This window comes from Poromitra crassiceps (assembly GCF_964638095.1).
Source record: "Poromitra crassiceps genome assembly, chromosome: 1".
Lineage (NCBI taxonomy): Eukaryota > Metazoa > Chordata > Actinopteri > Beryciformes > Melamphaidae > Poromitra > Poromitra crassiceps.
In genome coordinates, this window is record NC_139623.1 from 88,914,183 (window position 1) to 88,937,323 (window position 23,141).

The 23,141-nt window shown below is 44.7% G+C and overlaps 1 protein-coding gene across 1 annotated transcript in view; it reads left to right on the top strand.

Annotated features, from left to right (window-relative positions):
- Positions 1-267: 267 nt before the first annotated feature.
- Positions 268-23,141, top strand: part of LOC310798129 (rho GTPase-activating protein 24) — a gene marked incomplete at both ends in the record, with an annotated part of 31,420 nt that continues 8,546 nt past the window's right edge. The window contains 5 exons of the mRNA XM_083660615.1: positions 268-319; positions 8,915-9,028; positions 12,673-12,880; positions 15,617-15,749; positions 18,098-18,171. Of these exons, the coding sequence (XP_083516741.1) occupies positions 268-319; positions 8,915-9,028; positions 12,673-12,880; positions 15,617-15,749; positions 18,098-18,171 (581 nt within the window). The remainder of the gene's footprint in view (positions 320-8,914; positions 9,029-12,672; positions 12,881-15,616; positions 15,750-18,097; positions 18,172-23,141) is intronic.

Here is a 23,141-nt window from a genome sequence, read left to right on the forward strand (position 1 = left end):
TTGTCTCCTAGCGACAACATGACCCGCTGCTTCCCACAATGCATCTGTGTAGCTGCTAGCTAAACCGGCAGACCCGGGCGATGATGACTGCTGTGGGATGAACATCTAAAACCCGGAGTGGACTCGGGCGCAGCTGCGGGCTGGACGGTCTGCCTCAAGACTTTTAGGATTATTTTGCGGAAACCTTTTCGGATCTTTATACATGTGATTTGCGTCGAGCATCTGCAACCGTTACTATAGCAACCGGAGCATTAGCGCCGCTGCAGCATGGGACTCAGCTGCTTCAAGTCCTGGAAACATGACAGCACAGGCCACAAAGGTGAGTGTTACAATAGTGAAAGACTATGCAGTATTACTGGTGGTTATTAAGATTTTAGGATTTGGAAGTTATTAAACCGTAAAATACATTTTTCAGCTTTAAACCAATGTATATGGCTTTTGAGTAGTGTTGGTGAAGGATTCTCATCAAGATTTCCCCATTTGAGAGTAAACTGTTAGAATTCTACACACTGTATAATTTTCATGCAGCGAGAGTGCCCTGTAGGGGTTGAAATCCACTTTTACAGTTGGGTCTGCCAAGAGGCTCGTCTCGCTTGCCAGACCCCCCTCCCTGCCGGGAGAGAAGTCTGGCTGCATGGAAACAGGCTGCTGGTATAAGCTCTGCCATTGGTGCCGTCCATTTCAGTCAGCAGTGGAAGAAAATCCCCCTGCCAGCTCTTCCATTGGCTGCGACCCGCTCTGACTGACCGGCTTCGACCATATATGGATTTCCTTTCCGCTCCCTCCGTGACGAATCTGTCTATCTGAAATGCCTGCGCCGCTGTGAAACAACATCCACAATGCGAGCTCGTTGCTACAGGCTGAAAACGATTGGATCTGGAATGCGCCTGCTTGGTACTTTCGGTGTTTGGTTGTAAAGGTAAACAGAAATGTGTAAAATATTTATAACAAATCACTTAAACTATAGATTAAGATCTATCACATCAACAGATCATCAACAATGCACATTTAAAATAGTACCATTTTCATCATTTTACTGTGCCCCTGACGTCATTTTCCACCCTGACACAGACATGGGGAACTTCTGGGTCTCGTTCATGGAGATGTCCGACCCTCTTGTACAAAACTCTTGATGCTTGTCATGCAAGAAATATAAATATAAATAGCTCAGAGTACCTATCATCAACATACATGTTGCCTGGCCTGATGGCATATGACAACCATGACTATGGGAGGTGGTTGCCAGATTATTGGGCAACGCTATCTGTGCTGTCAGATGAGCAAATGGCCTTCTTCAATGATCACTTCACCCAGTAATTGATAGCTCTACCCTACTCCTGCCAGCCACTGGACCTTTGGATAGAAACAACTGTGAATCTGAGCTCAGAGCTAAAGCAAGGATGGCTTCAGCTCCTACAGAATGAGAAACGACTGTTCTCAACAACAAGAAATGCAAACAACGTGGGTGAAGGCTACTTTGAAGCGGAACCTCAAGTGCCAGCATTGCCATAGGAAGCATGTTGAATACCAGCCAGCAAGGATGAAGAAGGATGAGCAGGGAGTTTAGGACCTGCAGTCATCCATGAAGCATTTTGATGCTGAGCCCTTTGACATCTCCTCACCTAAACTGGGGTTACTACAGTCTGGCCTGGTTGCCTCACCAGAGTTAGTGCATGACCTCCAGACCGCACTTCCACTTGGCCAAAATCAGATTTAAACCCTCCTGCAAGAGCGAGTGTTCATCAAGATCAAGCCTTATTGAAACCATCCACAGGAACAAGAAACGGAATTCTCTTAGCAAGATCTGTGCATCTGGTGCACATATGAAGGTGGCCATTAGGGCTGGTGGCCCTGGTGGACCTTGCAGAGGGATCAAGTATGATCCAACTAGAGTCAGCCCTTGAGGGGAGAGTGACTGAGGAGTTCCTTTCACTCCGAGTACCGTTGGAGGGACTATCTTGATCAAATCTGCATCATCTTCTTCCTCCACGCTAATGCATGCCTCATCATCCTCATCCACGACAAGTATGACTTTCCCTTCAGCATCAAGGATGATGAGCATGATCATTGGGCTACAAAACATCCACACATCCCAAATGTTTTCCCCAAGCCTGAAGGCAAGTTCCCAGGAGCTGCTGACAGAAGCTTGTGAAGGAACAGTTGAAAGCACAATAAATAAAAAATAAAAATAAAAACACTTGAGAGCTTTGTGCAAAGATGCACTGTTGCATTAATATGTGTAGTAGCTATTATCATTAGTATGGGTAAGTATTTGGCCATTGGTCTCTTTCTCACTGCCTGTCTCGCTCGCTTTCTCTGTCTCTCTCTCTCTCTCTCTCTTTTTCTCTCTGTCTCCATGTCTCTCTCTCCCCCGCTCTCCATCTGTCTCTCTCTCTGCCTTGGTCTGATCATGCTGCCTCTCTCTCTCTCTCGCCCAAAATGCGGGACATCTTCTCAATTTGCGGGATGTGTGAAAAATCATGAAAATGCTGTGCAGCACAAAACGGGACATCTGGTCACCCTAGTACACAGAGGTTTAAACTGAATTAATTTTGCAACTTTACATTGATTAGGTCTGCTACTCTTCACCTGAATCTATTGATTCTCCACACTCACTCCTCTAATCATCACTACTACTTTCATCTGAACAGTCATGAAGTGTGAGCTGCTGGGGCAAAGGGGGAAGGGTGTGACGCAATGGTCGGCACTTCCCAGTCAAGAGTTCCCAGCCATGACCAATGCGAGAGGGATGCTCGAGCAGATTGTAATGGAGCTGGCAATATGCAATATAGTTTGTCTTTTCCCCATGAAGATCCGAGTCATCATCAGGTGGAAGACGGATTGGACACTTCTTGAGTTTGTGCAACTTGGAAGCTCTGGCCTACCCGCAGGTAACATCTGCACTCTCACCATAGGCGATGGAGAGCAGGAATGCTTTCATGTCAGCTTTGACTCCGTCTTCTAACTGCAGATTCTCACCCACTTGTCCCAGGAGCTCTCTTGCCTCAGGATCAGTCATTACCTTCTCCAACACCCTCTTCTTCCTATGCGCATAGAACCCTGAGGTGTGGTCACTGCCAGTGATCACACAGAGAATTATGATGATGTCTGAATCCTCTTTTGAGAGCATGGCACGGTAGTTGATGAATGCAGAATGCATGCTTGTGTTTAAGCAGCAGCTCACCTTGGGAGTTGTTGTGAGACATAAGCTGCTTCGACAAACATGTCTGTGTCCTCACAGTCCAATACAACCGTTCCAGTGTAGTTCCTGGTGTTCAGCTTAGCATAGGCAGAGATTAGTATTGTTAAGTTAAGTTATCCTTTCTTTATGCCCATGGGGAAATTCATCCTCTGCATTTGACCCATCCTCTACTACGAAACTTCCTAGAACTAGGAGCAGTGGGCAGGTGCAAAGCAACGCCCGGGGACAAACTCCAGTTCTTTTGCATGCAAACACAACAGACCAGAGTCAACTCTGGCCTGCCCCGGATGTGCTTCAGAAGAAGCAGTGAGAAGCGCTTCTGTTTGGTAACAGAGGAAGAGAAAACCACAGAAGAAGTACATAGGCACATGCACATCCGGGGCAGGTCAGAGTTAACTCGGTCTGTTGTGTTGTGTTAGCTTAGCAGGCTCGCTTAGAGATATGATCTGATTTCAAGATTATGGACGATTCAATTGCCGCTCGTATGGAATAAGGCCACATATATATATATATATATATATATATATATATATATTACAAACAGCAGCGGGAGATAAAGCGGGAGGTGTTATCTATGTGACGGACACTCGGACAGCAAACATAGCAGGCAGTTGGCAGCATGGGAGGTTCGTTACATAGCTAATTCATTTTCTCATATTTATATAACAACCATAATGAATCGCGATGTGACAGAAAATACGTTATTTACAGTGTGAACGATGTATGCCCCGTTTACGCCAGTTTTGTCTGAAGAAGAGTGTAAGCTCGAAACGTAACACCTGGAATAAAACAAAAGCAAACGGGAGCTACAGTGTGCGGCCTTTCTTTGTTTATTTCACTGCAGTTTTTATTGGGTCCAGCACCTGCCTTTTAAACTGGTTGGGATGTGCGTATCTTTTTTCACTGTCATATTTATATAACAACCATAATGAACCGCGATGTGACAGAAAATACGTTATTTACAGTGTGAACGATGTATGCCCCGTTTACGCCAGTTTTGGCCAGTTCCAGGACTCTACTCGGATCTGAATATCTTCTAGGGGGATCAGAATGACACCAAAGTTATTTGGGTGAGTAAAACATCATATTTTAAGCTGGAAATAAGGTCTGGGGTGTAAAAAACAGGAATTCTCCTTTAAATCCTATGTCACTAACCTGTCTGGTCTGTTTTATTGTAGCCTACACATTTTATTCAGAAGTGTTGGAGAAGAAGCACTGTGAAACTTAAGTTTCCCTTTACGCTTAATGTATTTACCCAGCGTGGGAGTTTCGAAAGTTGCATTCAAATAAAATAATTTATGTTTTTATTTGCAGATTGTGTGAATCAACCAGAGGGCAAAGCATAGAGAGGGGTGAATAGAAATGTATATTTTTTGTAAGTTAGACAATATATCAACATTTTAGACAACCTCAAAGCATCGGCAACGTGTCCCACATTGTCCCACACAAACGTACCCTTTGTCCCACATTTGGTTTGCTGGAATCATTATCTGGTCACCCTACTGTGAATAGAATAGAATAGAACTTTATTTGCCATTTCAACACATGGTTGATTGGAAATTGTCTTGGTGCAGAAGTGCTCACATAGAATCACATAGAATCACAGGAGACATAGATGCAGAGAGTTCCATACATACAAAAACAAGGAAGTAATAAAAAGGATAATAACGACATTTAAAAAAAACAATTCATGGAACCTGTTAAAAAAGCAGAGTGCCACAGTGCCACAGAAAGCTAAAATAATGCTCGATAAAGTGCTTAAAAAGTATTTAAAAAAAAAAAGAAAGTGCTAAACTATTTTTAAAGTGCTTTTTTAGTGATAAAGTGCAAAAAAAACCTAACTGGTGTTGACCCTTCTAGCACAAAGTGCCTGTGCTCTTGAGGTAGAGTTGAGGTGTCGGACAGCCTCAGGATATGTACTGTTTTTGAAGCGAGATGTCCTACACCTAATGCTCTGGAGCCTCCTACCAGAGGGGAGGGGCTTAAAGAGGGAGTAAGCGGGGTGCGAGGGGTCTCGCATCACCTTCTCCCCCTTTCGCTTGATGCGTGTGGCGTATAGGGAGGCCACAGAAGGAAGGTCGCAGCCGATGATCTTTGACGCCGTGCGTACTATTCTCTCTAGCCGAGCTTTATCGTGCTCGCTTGTGTTGCCGTGCCACACAGACACTGAGAAAGTGAGGACACTCTCAACAGTGGCTCTATAAAAGCAGAGCTTCCCCTCCTTGGACACTCCAAACTTCCTGAGCTGTCGCAGTGAGTGGAGCCTCTGGTGGGCCTTGTTAATAATGAGGTCGGTGTTGGCCTCCCATTTTAAGTTTTCACAAATGGTTGTGCAGAGGAATTTTTCACTCGCTCCACCTGCTGGCCATTGATGAGCAGAGGAGGGTGAACTGCTTCACCGCGCCAGAAATCTACAATCATTTCTTTTGTTTTGGAAGTGTTTAGGAGCAGGTCGTTTTCTTTACACCAGTCGACAAGCCTGTGTACTTCAGCTCTGTAGGCTGATTCATCGTTGTTCTTGATTAGACCCACTACTGTTGTGTCGTCAGCGTATTTAAAGAAATGGACAGAGTCAGAGTGGGAGACGCAGTCATTTGTGTAAACAAGATAGAGGAAAGCAGAGAGAACACAGCCCTGGGGGGCCCCGGTGTTCAGGGTCGGGGACTTAGAGAGCAGGTGGCCAATAACCACCTGTTCTCGGTCTGAGAGAAAGTCCAAGATCAGGTGGCACAGAGAGTCATCAATACCCAGCAGTTTAAGTTTTTCAAATAATTTAAAAGGCACAATCGTATTAAACGCGGAACTAAAATCAATAAAAATAATTCTGGCGTAAGTGGCAGAGGCCTCTAGATGTAGCAGGATGGTGTGGAGGCACATGGACACAGCATCCTCTACAGACCTGTTAGGCTGGTAGGCAAACTGATATTTGTCTAGTTTTACAATGCTAGACAGGTGGTCGCATACAAGTCGTTCAAAAACCTTCATAATCACAGGGGTCAGCGCGATGGGCCTGTAATCATTTAGACAAGAAGGGTTGGGTTTTTTGGGCCCAGGGATGACAGTGGCAGATTTATACAATGCCGGGATTTTAAGTGTGCACAAAAAACAGTTAAAGAGATCAGTAAGAACGGGGGCAAGTTGGTCGGCACAGTTTTTCAAAGTAAAGGTAAAAACATTGTCTGGCCCTGCAGCTTTCCTGACATGTTGCTTACATAGTAGGGCTCTAACCTGGTGCTCCTCAACTATGAAAGGAGGGGTTACAGGCCCCACGCTGTCAGCTATTCTGGGGCGTTCACCTGACTGAACATCAAAGCGGCAGTAAAATGCATTTAGTTTGTCAGGGAGTAGGGGATCCTCATCCTGGACTTTAGGTTTTTTCTTAGACCCAGTGATGGTGTGCAGACCCTGCCAGACCCCTCTGATGTCCCCAGATTTCAGTTTATCCTCCAGGCTCTCTCTGTATTTAGCCTTAGCTGATTTTGCTGCCTGTTCGAATTCATATCTGGCAGATTTATTGAGATCATTGTCTCCACTTTTGAAGGCCTCATGGGAGAGTGTATGTATGACACGCGGGTGTTATCTCGTGGAATACATACGCATTAACGCAGTTTCTCGTGCAGTTCATACGCAACTTCGCCTCGTCCACTCACATTAGAAATCTAACATGCATAATAACTTTACATGGAAGTTATGGGGGTTAGGTTTATGGTTAGGGTCAGGGTTAGGGTTAGGTTAAGGGTTAGGGTTAGGGATGGGTTAGTGGCTGTGAGTTTGTTAACGTTACTTGCCGCCATTGTTGCCGCCAAACTGCACGCCAAAACGCATTTCTGCGTATGTATGACACGAGATAACACCCCGCGTGTCATACATACGCATTTCATGAGACTGAGCTGGTGTACTTGCATGTTGTTTTACTGTTTATAACTCAACTCAGCATGAGCAGAGCTTTCATTACACCCCAATATAAAGGCTCTATGATGATTTTGAAAAATTTACCTTTTTGAGATGAAAATTGGGAGCCATCTTGGATTTGAAGATCAAATTATCAAAACAACATCAATTATGAATTCCTCCTCCCAAAAAGTCCCAGAAACCATGTACTTTCCAGCATTGTAGGCTAAACCATAAAAAAAGTGTAATTTCCAACATAGCCATTTTGGATTTATGGCTCTCAAAAAAAAATCCGCATTTCGTGAGAGGCATGGGGGCTAAATTTGTTTTTTAACCTTCATGGATGGTAAACAAACCAGATTTTCCGAAGTGCAAGGATAGCTTAGCATAACCATGTGCTTGATGCGTGGGTAAAGCATGAGGCGAGTTTTCATATGGATATGATATGGGGAATATAGAAGTGCTTTGAATGTGGGGATGTTGATCACAAGCTTCCTCTCCTCATAGCTGTTGTAACGTTATACAGAAGAGAAAGACAAACCTTGCCCATGCTTCAAATCTCTGAAAACTTGAAATCTGGTGATAGCCGTAACGTTACCTCTGCTCCAGTGCTGTGCTGCCCAGTATATGAAGCCATAAGTTTGAACTTTAAAGCCCCATTCAGCAGGTTTTCCAAGTTGAGCTATTGGGGAAACTGCGCCCTCTAGGTGCAATAGCACTGTCGTAAACCGTCGTAAATCAACTCGTACAACAATAAGTACAACAACAGAGGGGATATGTTACATTACTAATGTTAGCAAGTCAGCTGATTAGCTAGCGTTAGTTACTTACTGATTCAACAGCAATATGGCCAGATCAGCGTCAGTCTTGCAGCCTTTTTCTTCCCGAAGCTCCCGCCAACAGGTAAAATAGGGTCCCAGATTTACTCTCGTCTTGTCTCTTGCTCGGTAACATTATTTTTTTCTCTTGTTAGCTGACTCTGTCAATGCTTTCCTGACTCTTTTCTTCGGCTCTGCCATGATAGCGCCCGTGCGGGGAATCCAGAGCTAACGTTAGCTTCCTTGTGGCTCTCTTGTTGTGTTGTGGTGAGAGCGAGTCGTAAAGAGCTATGGCCGTAAAGCAGGACCGATACACATGCGCAGTTCGCGCCGCTAAGGGACGTGGGAGACAAACTGCTTAGTCCCAGTGCTGGCCAATGGAGGGCGGTGTGGGATAATTAAAGGCGAGAGTCTCCCTATTACAAGTCAATCTACCATGTCCTATGACTAAAAAGCTCTTATATTACAGTAAAAAAAATCAAAAATGTTACTGATTGGGGCTTTAAGGTTGGGGGTTCACAAAAAACCTAGAGGAAAATGTATAATTAGCATACCAGTAGTGCATTTTCATATCCCGACTAATATGTACCCAATGAGTGATAGAATATTGCGAGAATTATCATAGAAACCAAACCTGAACCAAATAGTCCAACTTCAACAAACTCAATCATTCCATAGAAATTCAGAAAACAGAATTTAAATTCAGATCATCAAATATAATTGCAAATGCAAATATAAGCAACATGATGGACAAAAGAAGCGCTTAATGTCTCTCCAGTGGAGTGGAAATGTTGGTGGCAGAGAAAAGCCCAAACACCTGCTGAGAGAAGAGATTTTACCCACGCGTAAAAAGTCACTCACTCACTCACTCACTCATTCACACCTCTCCACGGAGATGTTATTACGCAATACGCATGCATGTAAGTGCATTGTCTACATCAAGGCTATGCCGCTCAGCTATCTATGCTCAGCTATGTCTGTCTGTCTGTCTGTCTGTCTGTAGGGAACAGAGATGTGTTGGCCAGTCCAGGCTCTTATTTCTTCCTGTCTAACAGCGCTGGCCAGGGGGAGGAGTGGCTAAAGACCCTCAACAAGGGAGTCTGGATCCCTTTTACAGGTACACACACACACACACACACACACACACACACACACACACACACACACACACACACACACACACACACACACACACACACACACACACACACACACACACACACACACACACACACACACACACACACACCTCTATAGAACTCCCACAACATGCAGGGTAGTCCATTAGACTTAGAACTCCCACAATGTGCAGGGTAGTCTATTATACTTCTATAGAACTCCCACAATGTGCTGGGTAGTCTAATATACTTCTATAGAACTCCCACAATGTGCAGGGTAGTCCAATAGACTTCTATAGAACTCCCACAACATGCAGGGTAGTCTAATAGACTTCTATAGAACTCCCACAACGTGCCGGGTAGTCCAATATACTTCTATAGAACTCCCACAATGTGCAGGGTAGTCTAATAGACTTCTATAGAACTCCCACAATGTGCAGGGTATAGACTTCTATAGAACTCCCACAATGTGCAGGGTAGTCCAATATATTTCTATATATTGTTAGTCTATAGTCAATATTGGTCTATATATTGTTTTTCTAAGGTCTCACCGACCTCTTGTGTGTTTTTGATATAAGTTATGTTGTTGTTGCTGTCATTGATCTTACTACTGTTGTAACGCATCGGTCGGTCGGTCAGTCAGTCAGTCAGTCAGTCAGTCAGTCAGTCAGTCACAGGGTAGTCCAATAGACTTTTATAGAACTCCCACAACATACAGGGTAGTCATCCAAAAAGGTTCATGACATCTGACTCTAATACTGTAATACAGGGTAGTCCATTAGACTTCTAGAGAACTCCCACAACATGCATGGTAATCTGATAGACTTCTACAGAACTCCCAAAATGTGCAGGGTAGTCCAATCTACAGTACTTCTAGAACTCCCACAACGTGCAGGGTAGTCCAATAGACTTCTATAGAACTCCCACAACGTGCAGGGTAGTCCAATAGACTTCTATAGAACTCCCACAACATGCAGTGTAGTCCAATAGACTTCTATAGAACTCCCACAACGTGCAGGGTGGTCCAATCGACCTCTTTTATCCAAAGCGATTAGTGGACGACCCACTCTACCTCCTGAGCTACAGCCGCCCTCTGTTACTGCTACTCAATTTAAAAAAAAACGCAGATCCGTTTTTTTTTAATTGTTAGTGAAAACAATAACACAGCAACTCTTTGGCATATCAATATTAAATTAAACCATTTAAAATAATTTCTTTGAAGTGTTTCCGGCTTCTTTTGCAGTCTTTTGCTATGGTGGATTTCCCCCGAAAATCCCTCGGTCATGAGAGCCTACTACAAAATGATGTATTGCCGATCTGATGTATAGGAGCTGAGATGGAAAATGCATCACTAATAGCTGATTGTAAGTTACAGTGTTTTCCAGCTGAATGAGGGAGAGAGAGACACACACACACACACACACACACTGGTCGAGAGACAGAGGCTGAGAGAAAGAGAGAGTGATCGAGTGATAAGAGAGGAGAAGAGAGGTATTTCACAAAGCTGGCTGTTCTTGAAAGTTGAATTCCTGGAATGCTGCTTCATCTTATCATGTAGCAGAGAGATGGAGAGAGAGACAGAGAGAGAAGGAGAGAGACAGACAGAGACAGACAGACAGAGAGAGGTGGAGAGAGAGGGGGTGGAGAGAAGTCTAGGTCACAGGCAGCACAAACACCTGAAGAGTTTACTAAACACAGTCAGTTAGATGGATAGGGGTGTTTAGGCACACACGCACACACACACACACACACACACACACACACACACACACACACCGCTTCAGCCTATCGCCCTGAGCGATAAACGACACAAGAAAAGAGTGAGACAGACAGAGGAAAAGCTCTGAGGAGAAGAGGAGGTGGGAGAAGCCTAGTAGAGATACTTAGTACAGACTTAGAGAATTGGTAGAGACTCAGTAGAGCTCAAACGTCTGGATCTAACGGTTTCTGTTGGTTTGGTTCTCTGATAAAAAAAAAAGGGACGTGAAAAGCAACGCTGTTCAGCAGGCGACTCGGAAGACTGATGTCGGACTATCCCAGCCGCACCTGAATGCAGCTGAAAACATGAAAATCGACTAAGGATGGAAATCACAAATCCAGACCAACACCAAAATATAATCAACTGGCAGACAGACAGGCGGACAGAGAGACAGAGATCCAGACAGACAGATAGGCAGGCAGACAGATAGAATGAGGGAGGGCAGACAGGTTAGCTATCTGTCTCACTCTGCCTACCGCAGGATCAGGAGGGCGCTGAGCCTCCGACCACGTGAGTACACACGCACACACAAACCTGCAATGGAAATTACAACCCGCTTGGCATTGATTTGGCACAGGTTTTGGCTGTGGATGTGTGCACATCCGTCCGGATGCACTGGGACCGGGCGGTACGTTGCTCTTTGGATCTGGACCCACATTGCTGCAGTGATGCCCTGGGACTGAGGCACCGGGCAGCCTGCTACCGTGCCCCAGCGGGCTTTGAAAGGCCCCAGGCAGAGCCTTCCTAACCCCGGGGCAGAGACTTCCTAACCCCGGGGCAGAGTCTTCCTAACCCCGGGGCAGAGACTTCCTAACCCCCAGGCAGAGCCTTCCTAACCCCGGGGCAGAGACTTCCTAACCCCCAGGCAGAGACTTCCTAACCCCCAGGCAGAGACTTCCTAACCCCGGGGCAGAGACTTCCTAACCCCCAGGCAGAGACTTCCTAACCCCCAGGCAGAGACTTCCTAACCCCGGGGCAGAGACTTCCTAACCCCGGGGCAGAGTCTTCCTAACCCCCAGGCAGAGACTTCCTAACCCCGGGGCAGAGTCTTCCTAACCCCCAGGCAGAGACTTCCTAACCCCGGGGCAGAGACTTCCTAACCCCGTGGCAGAGTCTTCCTAACCCCCAGGCAGAGACTTCCTAACCCCGGGGCAGAGTCTTCCTAACCCCGGGGCAGAGCCTTCCTAACCCCGGGGCAGAGTCTTCCTAACCCCGGGGCAGAGTCTTCCTAACCCCGGGGCAGAGACTTCCTAACCCCCAGGCAGAGACTTCCTAACCCCCAGGCGGAGCCTTCGGTGTTCTAGCCCTGGTTAGTCTCACATGGTCAGACCCAACGTCTTAGGTCAGCACGCTTCCAGCATCACAAGTCAGCATTTACGGGTTTTGTCAGAGGAAATCCCCTGGCATCAATAGTATCATGGCGGAAGAACGGCTCTCTGCGTGCATTGATGCATCGTTCAAAATGTACCGCCCATGAGTTGCATCACACAAATAAGGAGGGCCGTGGTTGGTCAATTCATATGCATTTTGTTTTGGTCTCAGGGGGCAGTCCTGAACCACTTTTCAAGAATTGTGTACCAGATAGTATCTAGATAGATAGCCATAGATATGTATCTATGGCTAGCTACTGTGAGACTGATGCTCTTCCTTCCCTAAACTTGACCCATATCCAAACCCTAACCCCAACCAAGTGGCTGACCTTTGCCTAACGCCTCACCCCAACCGTGTGCGTCCAAATCCAAAAGTGACAAAGCGTAAGAAAACAACGCCATGGAAGTAAGAAGGTGTTGGAAACTAAAGCTAAGATGAAATTAAAAATGAAAATTGTATGAAAAAGTAAAAACCCATGTATGCATGTTTGAGGAATATTGCGTCATATTTCAGGCGTGTTTGGTCAGCGTCTGGAGGAGACGGTGCTGTACGAGCGCCGTTACGGGGTGCGCTTGGTCCCCCTGGTGGTGGAGCAGTGCGTGGCCTTTATCCAGGAGCGCGGCCTGACTGAGGTGGGCTTATTTCGCCAGCCGGGACAGGCCAGCCTGGTCAAAGAGCTGCAGGAGGCCTTCGACGCCGGAGAGAGGCCCACTTTCGACAGGTAGAGAGAGAGGGGGAGAGAGAGAGAGTGAGAATGTGTGTGTGCGTGTGTGTGTGTGTGTGTGTGTGTGTGAGGTAGCTGGTGGCACCCATAGACTGTATAAAACATATGGGCGTAGCAACCATGATGTCACCCATTGGTTTTGTGGACTCCGGTTTTGAAGCCTTGAGTTTGGTATTTCACTATCTTTTATTTTTTGGAGCCAGAGTGAGGAGCTGGGGAGCTCCCCGGGGTCCAACCGGCTAAAAAACACGCCCACCTAGCTCGAAGCTCCCAAAATTAAAGGCCAATGACCGGTATGTAAGATTTGGGAAGAAATTAATGTGCAAGTGTTTTTATTACAAATGAGTGAATGCTCCGTAGCGTAACTTAAAAAATTAGACCAGGCTCCTCTCAGGACGAGGTTTCGCGCAAAATCGGGCGGATGTGGTGTTTCTGCGTGTTCACGAGCCTGCCTCTCAGCACTGTGTATCATATCTGTGTGTATCATACACACAGGCTAATGTTACTGCTAATGCAGTCAACCAACTTCAGCAAATAACCTGCAACAACACAGAATCCAATAAAAAGTACACAGAGAAGAAAAAAAGATTGAAACCTGTCTGGCCAAACAGTATAATGTGACCGACGTCGGGGGGAAACTAGTCTGGGCTGTATTTTCGGTTCATGGTATTGCCGCTTGCGGCTATTAAATTTAAGCTATTATTTTGTTTCCTTCTCTCCCCTAAAAGGAGGTAAATAATAAAGTGCAAGGGACATACTGTATGGCCGTGCATTCTGTAAAACAATGAAGTGCAAAGGACAATCTTCAGCACACTGAACACTTTAAACATTGCTTCCTCTTATTTTCCACCTACTGTATCTTCTCCCCCTTCCCTGTCATCCACCCCTCTGTTTCTTCTGCCTGTCTTCTTCCCCCGCTCATCCATTTTTCACTTTCAGTTGCCTCCATCTTCACCACCCTTATGCACCATGCTTTTCAATATCTTACTAACTCTAGTGTCTGATCAGATAACTATTACGACATGTACAGTAAACAAGAGACTTGGGGAAAAATGCTACACAGCCTCTGGCTCGTCCGAATCTGCAGTGTTGACAACTTCAACCTCACTTTCGTCTGCGTAGCTCATGTTGCTGGTTCTTCTGAGTGACATGGACATTATCACATTATTCACAGACGCAATTTCTCAGCACGACCGAGTGTCCGTCTCCCGTCTCTTTTATTGCCGCATTCTCGAAGTTTGGTGGGTCGTTCTCATACATGTGGTGTGTGTGCACTTCTCTTCGTCCACGACCCTTAGGAGACTGTCTAGCCAATGAAGTTTTGTTACATTGACAGAGAGCCAATCACAAGCTGACATTTAGCGCACCGGAAGAATGCCATTTCACACTATTGGCGGAGCCTGGAATGAGCTATTTCTATTCATTCTTCCCTGTTTCTTCTCGGTCTTTCTTTAATCATTGTTGTGTATTAAAACTAAGTAGAATGAGCCTGTTTTGAAAATGTAAGGAGTAGAAAGTACAGATACTTGTGTTAAAATGTAGGGAGTAAAAGTAAAAAGTCGTCAGAAAAAGAAATACTCAGTAAAGTACAGATAGCCGAATAATCTACTTAAGTACAGTCCTCCACTCCCTCCATTGGTTACCAGTAAACCAGCGCATCATCTACAAAACCCTCCTGCTCGTCTACAAGGCCACCAACCACCTAGGCCGACCTACCTCCGGGACCTCCTCTCCCCCCAAACCTCATCCCGGACTCTCAGATCTGGCAGCCAAAACCTGCTTGCAATCCCACGCAGAAGGCTCTCAACCATGGGAAATCGTGTCTTTTGTGCACTGGGGCCACGCCTGTGGAATCTGCTCCCAGGATCCATCCGGGCCTCGGACTCCCTTGCTGCCTTCAAAAGCAGCCTAAAGACCCACCTTTTTCACGCTGCGTTCGACTAGGGCCTGTTTTTAAATTCCTCTATTTAAGTGTTTTTATTATTTTATTATTTTTATTCTGTGTACTTTCTCTTGTGAAGCACCTTGGGATGTCAGTTTTGATTTGAAAGTGTGCTATACAAATACAATTCATTATTATTATTATTTAACGGAGTATTTGTACTTACTTCCCATCTCTGATAAGCACATACAGCTTCATCATCATCATCGTCATATAAAAGGGAGCAATTGGGCTTTGTTTATTTGTTTGTTTGTTTGTTTCACTGATGATGTCACAACGTCTATGACATCATCAGTGACATTGACCAAAATCATCTTATGTCATCACTGATGATGTCATAGGCACTAATGATGTCATAGGCATGGTGACATCATCAGTGGGAGCTACCTCAGGATCATCAACTCAAGCTCCTGAGAAAACGGCTATGACTACTACTGAGAAAAAGCAAGAGCTCCATGGGCCAGAGTGGCCGAGCTGCGTATGCAAGCTGCAGAGCCAGCTCGGCGAGCTGCAGGGCGAGCCTAGGAATCGAGCTGCCTAATACCTTAAAAGTGGATGTCTCCATGATGTCTGTTCTGTCTGGTTTGTGTTTTATGACCAAACTGTTTGTTAAATGGGTTTTGTGTGTGTGTTGTGTGTGCTGTTTGTGTGTATGTTGTGTGTGTCTATGGTGTATGTGTGTTGTGTGTATGTTGTGTGTGTGTGTGTGTGTGTGTGTGTGTGTGTGTGTGTGTGTGTGTGTGTGTGCGTGCGTGCGTGCGAGTGTGCGCGCGCGTGCATGTTTCGTGCAGCAGCACAGACGTCCACACGGTGGCGTCCTTGCTGAAGCTCTACCTCAGACTGCTGCCGGAGCCTCTCGTCCCCTTCAGCTGCTACCAAGCCTTTCTGCGGTGTGGACAGAGGGTATCCAACAACCGCACACAGGTGATGACATCATCACTCTGAGAGACACACAAACAGACACACACACACACACGCGCGCGCACGCCTTGTGTAGTATTAGTATAATCAAAGTCTTCTTACGCCTGACGATCGCACTGAGTCTAAAAAAATAAAATAATAATAGTCATCAGTGATGTCACATATACAGTACATCATCAGTCTCTATGACTTCATTAGCATAAGGTATATGACATCATCATATACATTGTGACATCATCAGTGGTGACATCCAGCAACAGTTTGATATGTCCCTGCTTGTGAAGCCATTGCTCCCTAATGATGTCACTCAGTATCGTGACACTACTGATCATGTCATCAATATGTCACATCACTGATGACATCACTGCTCCCTAATGTCCATAGGAGGCTGATGACATCACAGTGGGGCAATTGCATAACATTTGCTCAGGTCAACTACTGACTTACAGGTGACTACACTTTTCTACACGAGATCGATTAGTCCAGGTCAACTGCTGACCTACAGATGACTACACTTTTTTACACGAGATGGATTCATCCAGGTCAACTGCTGACCTAGACAACACTTTTTTACACGAGATGGATTCGTCCAGGACCTGGACTCCAGGTCAACTGCTGACCCACAGATGACTACACTCTTTTACATGAGATAGATTAGCCCAGGTCAACTACTGACCTCCAGGTGACTACACACTTTTACATGAGATAGATAAGCCCAGGTCAACTACTGACCTCCAGGTGACTACACACTTTTACATGAAATGGATTCACCCAGGTCAACTACTGACCTCCAGGTGACTACACACTTTTACATGAGATGGATTCGCCCAGGTCAACTACTGACCTCCAGGTGACTACACACTTTTACATGAGATGGATTCGCCCAGGTCAACTACTGACCTCCAGGTGACTACACACTTTTACATGAAATGGATTCGCCCAGGTCAACTACTGACCTCCAGGTGACTACACACTTTTACATGAAATGGATTCACCCAGGTCAACTACTGACCTCCAGGTGACTACACTCTTTTACATGAGATGGATTCGCCCAGGTCAACTACCGACCTCCAGGTGACTACACTCTTTTACATGAGATGGATTCGCCCAGGTCAACTACCGACCTCCAGGTGACTACACACTTTTACATGAGATGGATTCGCCCAGGTCAACTACTGACCTCCAGGTGACTACACTCTTTTACATGAGATGGATTCGCCCAGGTCAACTACTGACCTCCAGGTGACTACACTCTTTTACACAAGGGGCATTAGCCCAGGTCAACTACCGACCTCCAGGTGACCACACTATTTTACACGAGGTGGATTCACCCAGATCGACTACTGACCTCCAGGTGCATATGAGCAAAGTCAGCAATAGAAAAACAGGGAAGGGTTATGGTGATGATGTCACAATGCCCTAAAATGGCCTGCAAAGGCCTAAAACCAAAATATCGCTGTAGTACCCACCGTGGGCGACCTTATTCGTTTGACGTAACTCACGTACAGGCACGCCCACTGCCGCCATGTTATTGACATAGCGCTGTAGCTCTAAGGTGATAGCCTATGTAAGAGCAGCGTTTATAGAAAGCTAGCCCCCGTTAGCGTTACCTGTATCGTTCCTGTTGTGTTCGGATGGTGACCTGCGTTATACATGGCTGTAGTAATGACAGCAATAAAGTCCCCGTGGTTTGTTTCTATCTCTACCTACGATCCACAGACGTGAAGGGAGCGAGACTGAGGATACGTCAGCACACAGGAGATGTGTGGATAGTTAGGAGAGACAGGTGAAACTTTCTGACAGCAAAGTCTGTTCACCTCATTTTTTCTTTTGTTTATTATTACAGGCATTAATAGCAGCATACAAACAACAACTCTGGGTTTTTTACTGCTGTCATCACCATCACTATTTTGTAATGGAACATAAACGACAATAAGGCTGTTACTAGTTGTCAGCTGCAGCAGCGCTGTGCATGCAGGACGGTATGTCAACAATATGGTGCCATCCAGGGTTAGCGAATAGGTCTATAACAACCAATATCTGTCATTGGGCCAAATTTCAGGTCTCTGCGATGTAACAATTCACGGGAATTTGCGTCGCGGCTGATGAGGAAAAATAAAAATAATAAGAATAAGAATCTGAGCAAAAACAATAGGGGTTAGCCCCTTCGGAGCTTGAACCCCTAATACTACCAAAATCCAATTAACAATATAGTCATTAATCATCTCTGATCATCTATTGATAGAAATAGAGGACAATTTGAATTCCTACATTTAATGCAGCTTTAATAAACTCATCCTTAATTAGGTCTGTCATTTTCCTGCCTGCCTTCCTTCCTCCTCTCCTCTCAGGGTTTGATGGACTTGAGGAATCTTCTTCATGAGTTACCGGTGGCTAACTTCAACCTGCTCAACTTCATCTGCCAGTAAGACAGCATTCTTCTTCTTCTGTCTATATTGGCGTAGGACAGATATCTGGGGCTGATAGCCTTTTATTACAAATTAATTTATCATCCAACCAGTGTCGCCCACTTCTGATATGATGGATATAATGCAGTTGGGCTGATTACATATTTATTGTACAATTGACCAATTCTACTCCGATTATCTGTTACACTACACCCTTCAGACAAGAAATCATAAGTGATATTAATCAGAGATAGTCTCAAGTCTCAAAGACTTGAGACTTGACTTGGACTTGAGCTCAAAGACTTGAGACTTGACTTGGACTTGCAAAAAATGACTGTGAGCATCTCCCCTTAAGAGAGAATTTGAACTTAAAACACCCAAGGGTCCGTACGACTCTAAACGGCCTTCACGCGGATAAAATTGAGTAATAATATTAAACATTTTAAATGCAGTTACAAACAGTCTTTCATGGACAATTATAACAAAGAGGAGCTTGAAAAGTAAATTTTTGTTTTTTGTTGTATGTATTGTTTATTGAGAGAGATCTTATAGATCAGTGTATATATATCTTATTATTAGATTATAGATCTTATCTTATTATTAGATTATAGATCTTATTATCTGTGTGTGTGTGTGTGTGTGTGTGTGTGTGTGTGTGTGTGTGTGTGTGTGTGTGTGTGTGTGTGTGTGTGTGTGTGAGAGTGTGTGTGTGTGTGTGTGTGTGTGTGTATATATAGTATGTATGTAAATTGTTATGTATATGTGTGTATGCATATGTGTTTATATGGATATGGATATTTAATATAGTTATGGATGGCTTGGGGGCAGGACTCGATAAGCCTCGGCTTCTTCCTGCCCCTTTTGAAAACGGTTTTCTAATGGAGTTTACTTATTTTCTTGGTTGTGATTGGTTTTATTCCTGTTTTTTACTTAGGGTATTTGTTTTATGTATTGTTTTAACTGTTTGAAATAAATCTTCTCAATCAATCAATCAAAAAAAACATGCGCTGCTCTGCGGGCGACACAGGCATACTGTAGTACTAGGGGCTTGGGATCATCGACATATAAAAGATGGACAGAGGATCTGGTCCCTTTTAGTGAAGCCGCTGCATGTTAGATCGCCACTCTGGCGGCTGTATCCATAGGTCACAAGGCCCGCCTCCCACATGTTAGTGGATGGGGAAATGGACAAGCGAAACAATCACAGTACACGTCAGATAATTAGTTTGTATCATTTTAGATAGTTATTATCATGCTAATGCCTGTGCAAGTGGTCATTTTTCTCATCAGTTTATTTTTAATTATTATTTGACGATATAAAAAGGGATGATTGACAGCTGTGGCAGGCTGGCAGCCAGTCTCAAGCCGTCATTGGCTGGAAAGGCTCTTCAGATTATAGATCTAGCGTTAGCTTTACATAGACAAGACACAGTACTGCTTGGTAAAACACTGCTTGATCTGTTATCTACCAGACATATCGATGGACCGCAATAAAAAGGACATTGTTTTGAGAAAGGTGTGCGAGGAAGTAACGTTGGTTGGGGAATGACGTAGTAAGTTCAGAAAATATGTGTTTTATTACTTACTCCCGCTACGTTATCGGTTATTTTAATAACCGATTAACTCTGAGGAGTGCTCCCGGCAGCAAGGGCGGTTGAATTTGGCACTAGAGTGAGAGCTTGAGTTCGAAACGAAGTAAAACGTTAGGGTTGTGCTACAACCCGGGTTTTACGAGTGAGAACGAGAGCTCTCACTACCCAGCCTTGCTGCGTCGATGCGTCGTTGCGCAGGCGGGCTGGAAGAAGGAGTGGCCTCCTGGGATCTGGGCGGACGTGACGTTGTCACGGGGAAAGGAATGTGGGTGGCCGCCTCAGTCCCAGGGTTACCACGCCACCTGTCGGTAGGTGGTTTGGTTTTATATAAAGATAGTTTTTGGAGAAAAAATGATAGTCTTCCAACGGCTGCATGCGCAGCGAGATGGCACTAGAGTGAGAGCTCTCGTTCTCACTCGCAACCCTAACGTTTTACGGAAGGAAAAGAAGAAGAATAGCCGCAAGCGGCAATACCAGGGGTTCAAGCCTATTGCCCCCGAAGAGGCTTGAATGTCTGTCATATTTGTCATTGGTCCAAATTTCAGGGATTGGCCCAGTGGTATGGATGGTTAGAAAAACAGGAAATGAGGTGTTGGTTTTATCGCCGGAATTGATTTGTAAGTTCACTCTGACGTCACGCGAGCAAGGGGGGCAGCACGGGACCCGGAACTGGGGGTAACCCGCCATTCAAAACAATTAGCGCAGATGTGAATTTTGTAAATAAACAATACATGTACGTGGTCTGAGCTTCAGTTTTTAGACCGAATATTACAAAAGACCCCACTGATTCATAACAGGTCTAAAGTCATGTTATAGCAGTCGGGCGCACTTAGTGACAAGCAAGACAACAGTAAAACGGACAGGTTTTTGTATTGAGTTTGATCAGTGGCCGTAACGGTTACGGTAACCCATAAGAGAGCGAACCTTGTATTCCACAACAACACCGGAAATAACTCCAGAGTGACCTTACGAATGTCCAGGCTGCACACACACATTCTTTCACTGTAATAATGTGTCCAGGTTGCACACACACATTCTTTCACTGTAATAATGTGTCCAGGCTGCACACACACATTATTTCACTGTAATAATGTGTCCAGGCTGCACACACATATTATTTCACTGTAATAATGTGTCCAGGCTGCACACACACATTCTTTCACTGTAACAATGTGTCCAGGCTGCACACACACATTCTTTCACTGTAACAATGTGTCCAGGCTGCACACACACATTCTTTCACTGTAACAATGTGTCCAGGCTGCACAGTGCACACACACATTCTCTCAATGACGCGGTCATTTTTGTACACGGTAAGAAAACTGATCAGATCTCTTGTAACCTTACAAATGTGCTAAGCAAGGTCCAACAGTGGTTGCAAGATACGTGCCTGCTGCTAAACACAAAAAAAACGGTATGTATGATGTTCAGCAAACGACCAGTTGGCATCACCCGGTCCAATGTGTTTCTGGGGGGGGGAGGAACTGGAACTAGTCTCCCAGTTCAAGTACCTCGGGGTCATCTTGGACTCGAACCTATCCTTCAAGAAACACATCAAAAAAGTTAAACGAACAATTAATTTCAATCTAGTTAATTTTAGACAAATTCGACCTTTCCTAACCACTGATGCAGCAAAATCGTATCTTCACTGCATGATATTCTCCCACATTGAATACTGTTTCACAAACTGGTCGTTCGCAGGTGCCACTGTCATAAAACCCATTGAACAACTTTACCATAGAGCCATCAAGGTATTTGCTAGAAAACCATTGTCATACCACCACTGTAACATTCTGGAACAACACTGCTTTTTGACCTTTGAGAATATCAAGGTCTTAAAGAGTGCGTGTTTTCTCTACAAATGCCTTCATGGATTAGCTCCCCCGCCCATAAATGAATGAATTCACAGAAACAGAACTAGTGGACTTGGCACCAGGTCTGAAACTAGAGGCGACTGCAAGGTCTAGCGCAGACTGACCACGTTTGGTCAGAACGTCCTCTTAGTCAAAGGCAGCCAAACGTGGAACAGTCTGCCAGTCCCCATAAGGGAAAGTCCCTCACTTGCCACTTTTAAGGGTTCACTGAAGGAATGGCTGAAAAGCCACCAGTCTTGTGGCCACAGGTAAAAAGGTCAATTTCTGAACTTTTTTTTATTTTTTTATTTTTTTATTTTCTTCTTTTTAATGTATACTGTTGTGTTTTTTGAGTGTATTACTGCTGCTTGTGTTTTGCTGTTTTGCACATGTATACTATGCACTTTGATGCCTATGTTTTGTTGTTTTATATATTCTGTTTTTATGTTTTTGTGTTTTATGTTTCGGGAACAACGGATGGAAACTAGCCTTGTGCTAAATCCGGCGATTTTTACACTTTTATTATGTTCCAGATGTTTTTATCTGTTCCATGGTTATTGTGTTCATTAATTTTGCATTGTCCCGTCTAAATAAATAAATCAAAATCAAAATCAAATCACTGTAACAATGTGTCCAGGCTGCAAACACACATTCTCTCACTGTAACAATGTGTCCAGGCTGCACACACACATTCTTTCACTGTAATCATGTGTCCAGGCTGCACACACACATTCTCTCACTGTAATCATGTGTCCAGGCTGCACAGTGCACACACACATTATTTCACTGTAATAATGTGTCCAAGCTGCACAGTGCACACACACATTCTTTCACTGTACTCATGTGTCCAGGCTGCACACACACATTCTTTCACTGTAATAATGTGTCCAGGCTGCACACACACATTCTCTCTGTAATAATGTGTCCAGGCTGCACACACACATTCTTTCACTGTAATAATGTGTCCAGGCTGCACACACACATTCTCTCACTGTAATAATGTGTCCAGGCTGCACACGCACATTCTCTCACTGTAATAATGTGTCCAGGCTGCACACGCACATTCTCTCACTGTAATAATGTGTCCAGGCTGCACACACACATTCTCTCTGTAATAATGTGTCCAGGCTGCACACACACATTCTTTCACTGTAATAATGTGTCCAGGCTGCACACACACACATTCTCTCACTGTAATAATGTGTCCAGGCTGCACACACACATTCTCTCACTGTAATAATGTGTCCAGGCTGCACACACACATTCTCTCTGTAATAATGTGTCCAGGCTGCACACACACACATTCTTTCACTGTAATAATGTGTCCAGGCTGCACACACACATTCTCTCTGTAATAATGTGTCCAGGCTGCACACACACATTCTCTCTGTAATAATGTGTCCAGGCTGCACACACACATTCTTTCACTGTAATAATGTGTCCAGGCTGCACACACACATTCTCTCTGTAATAATGTGTCCAGGCTGCACACACACATTCTTTCACTGTATAATGTGTCCAGGCTGCACACACACATTCTTT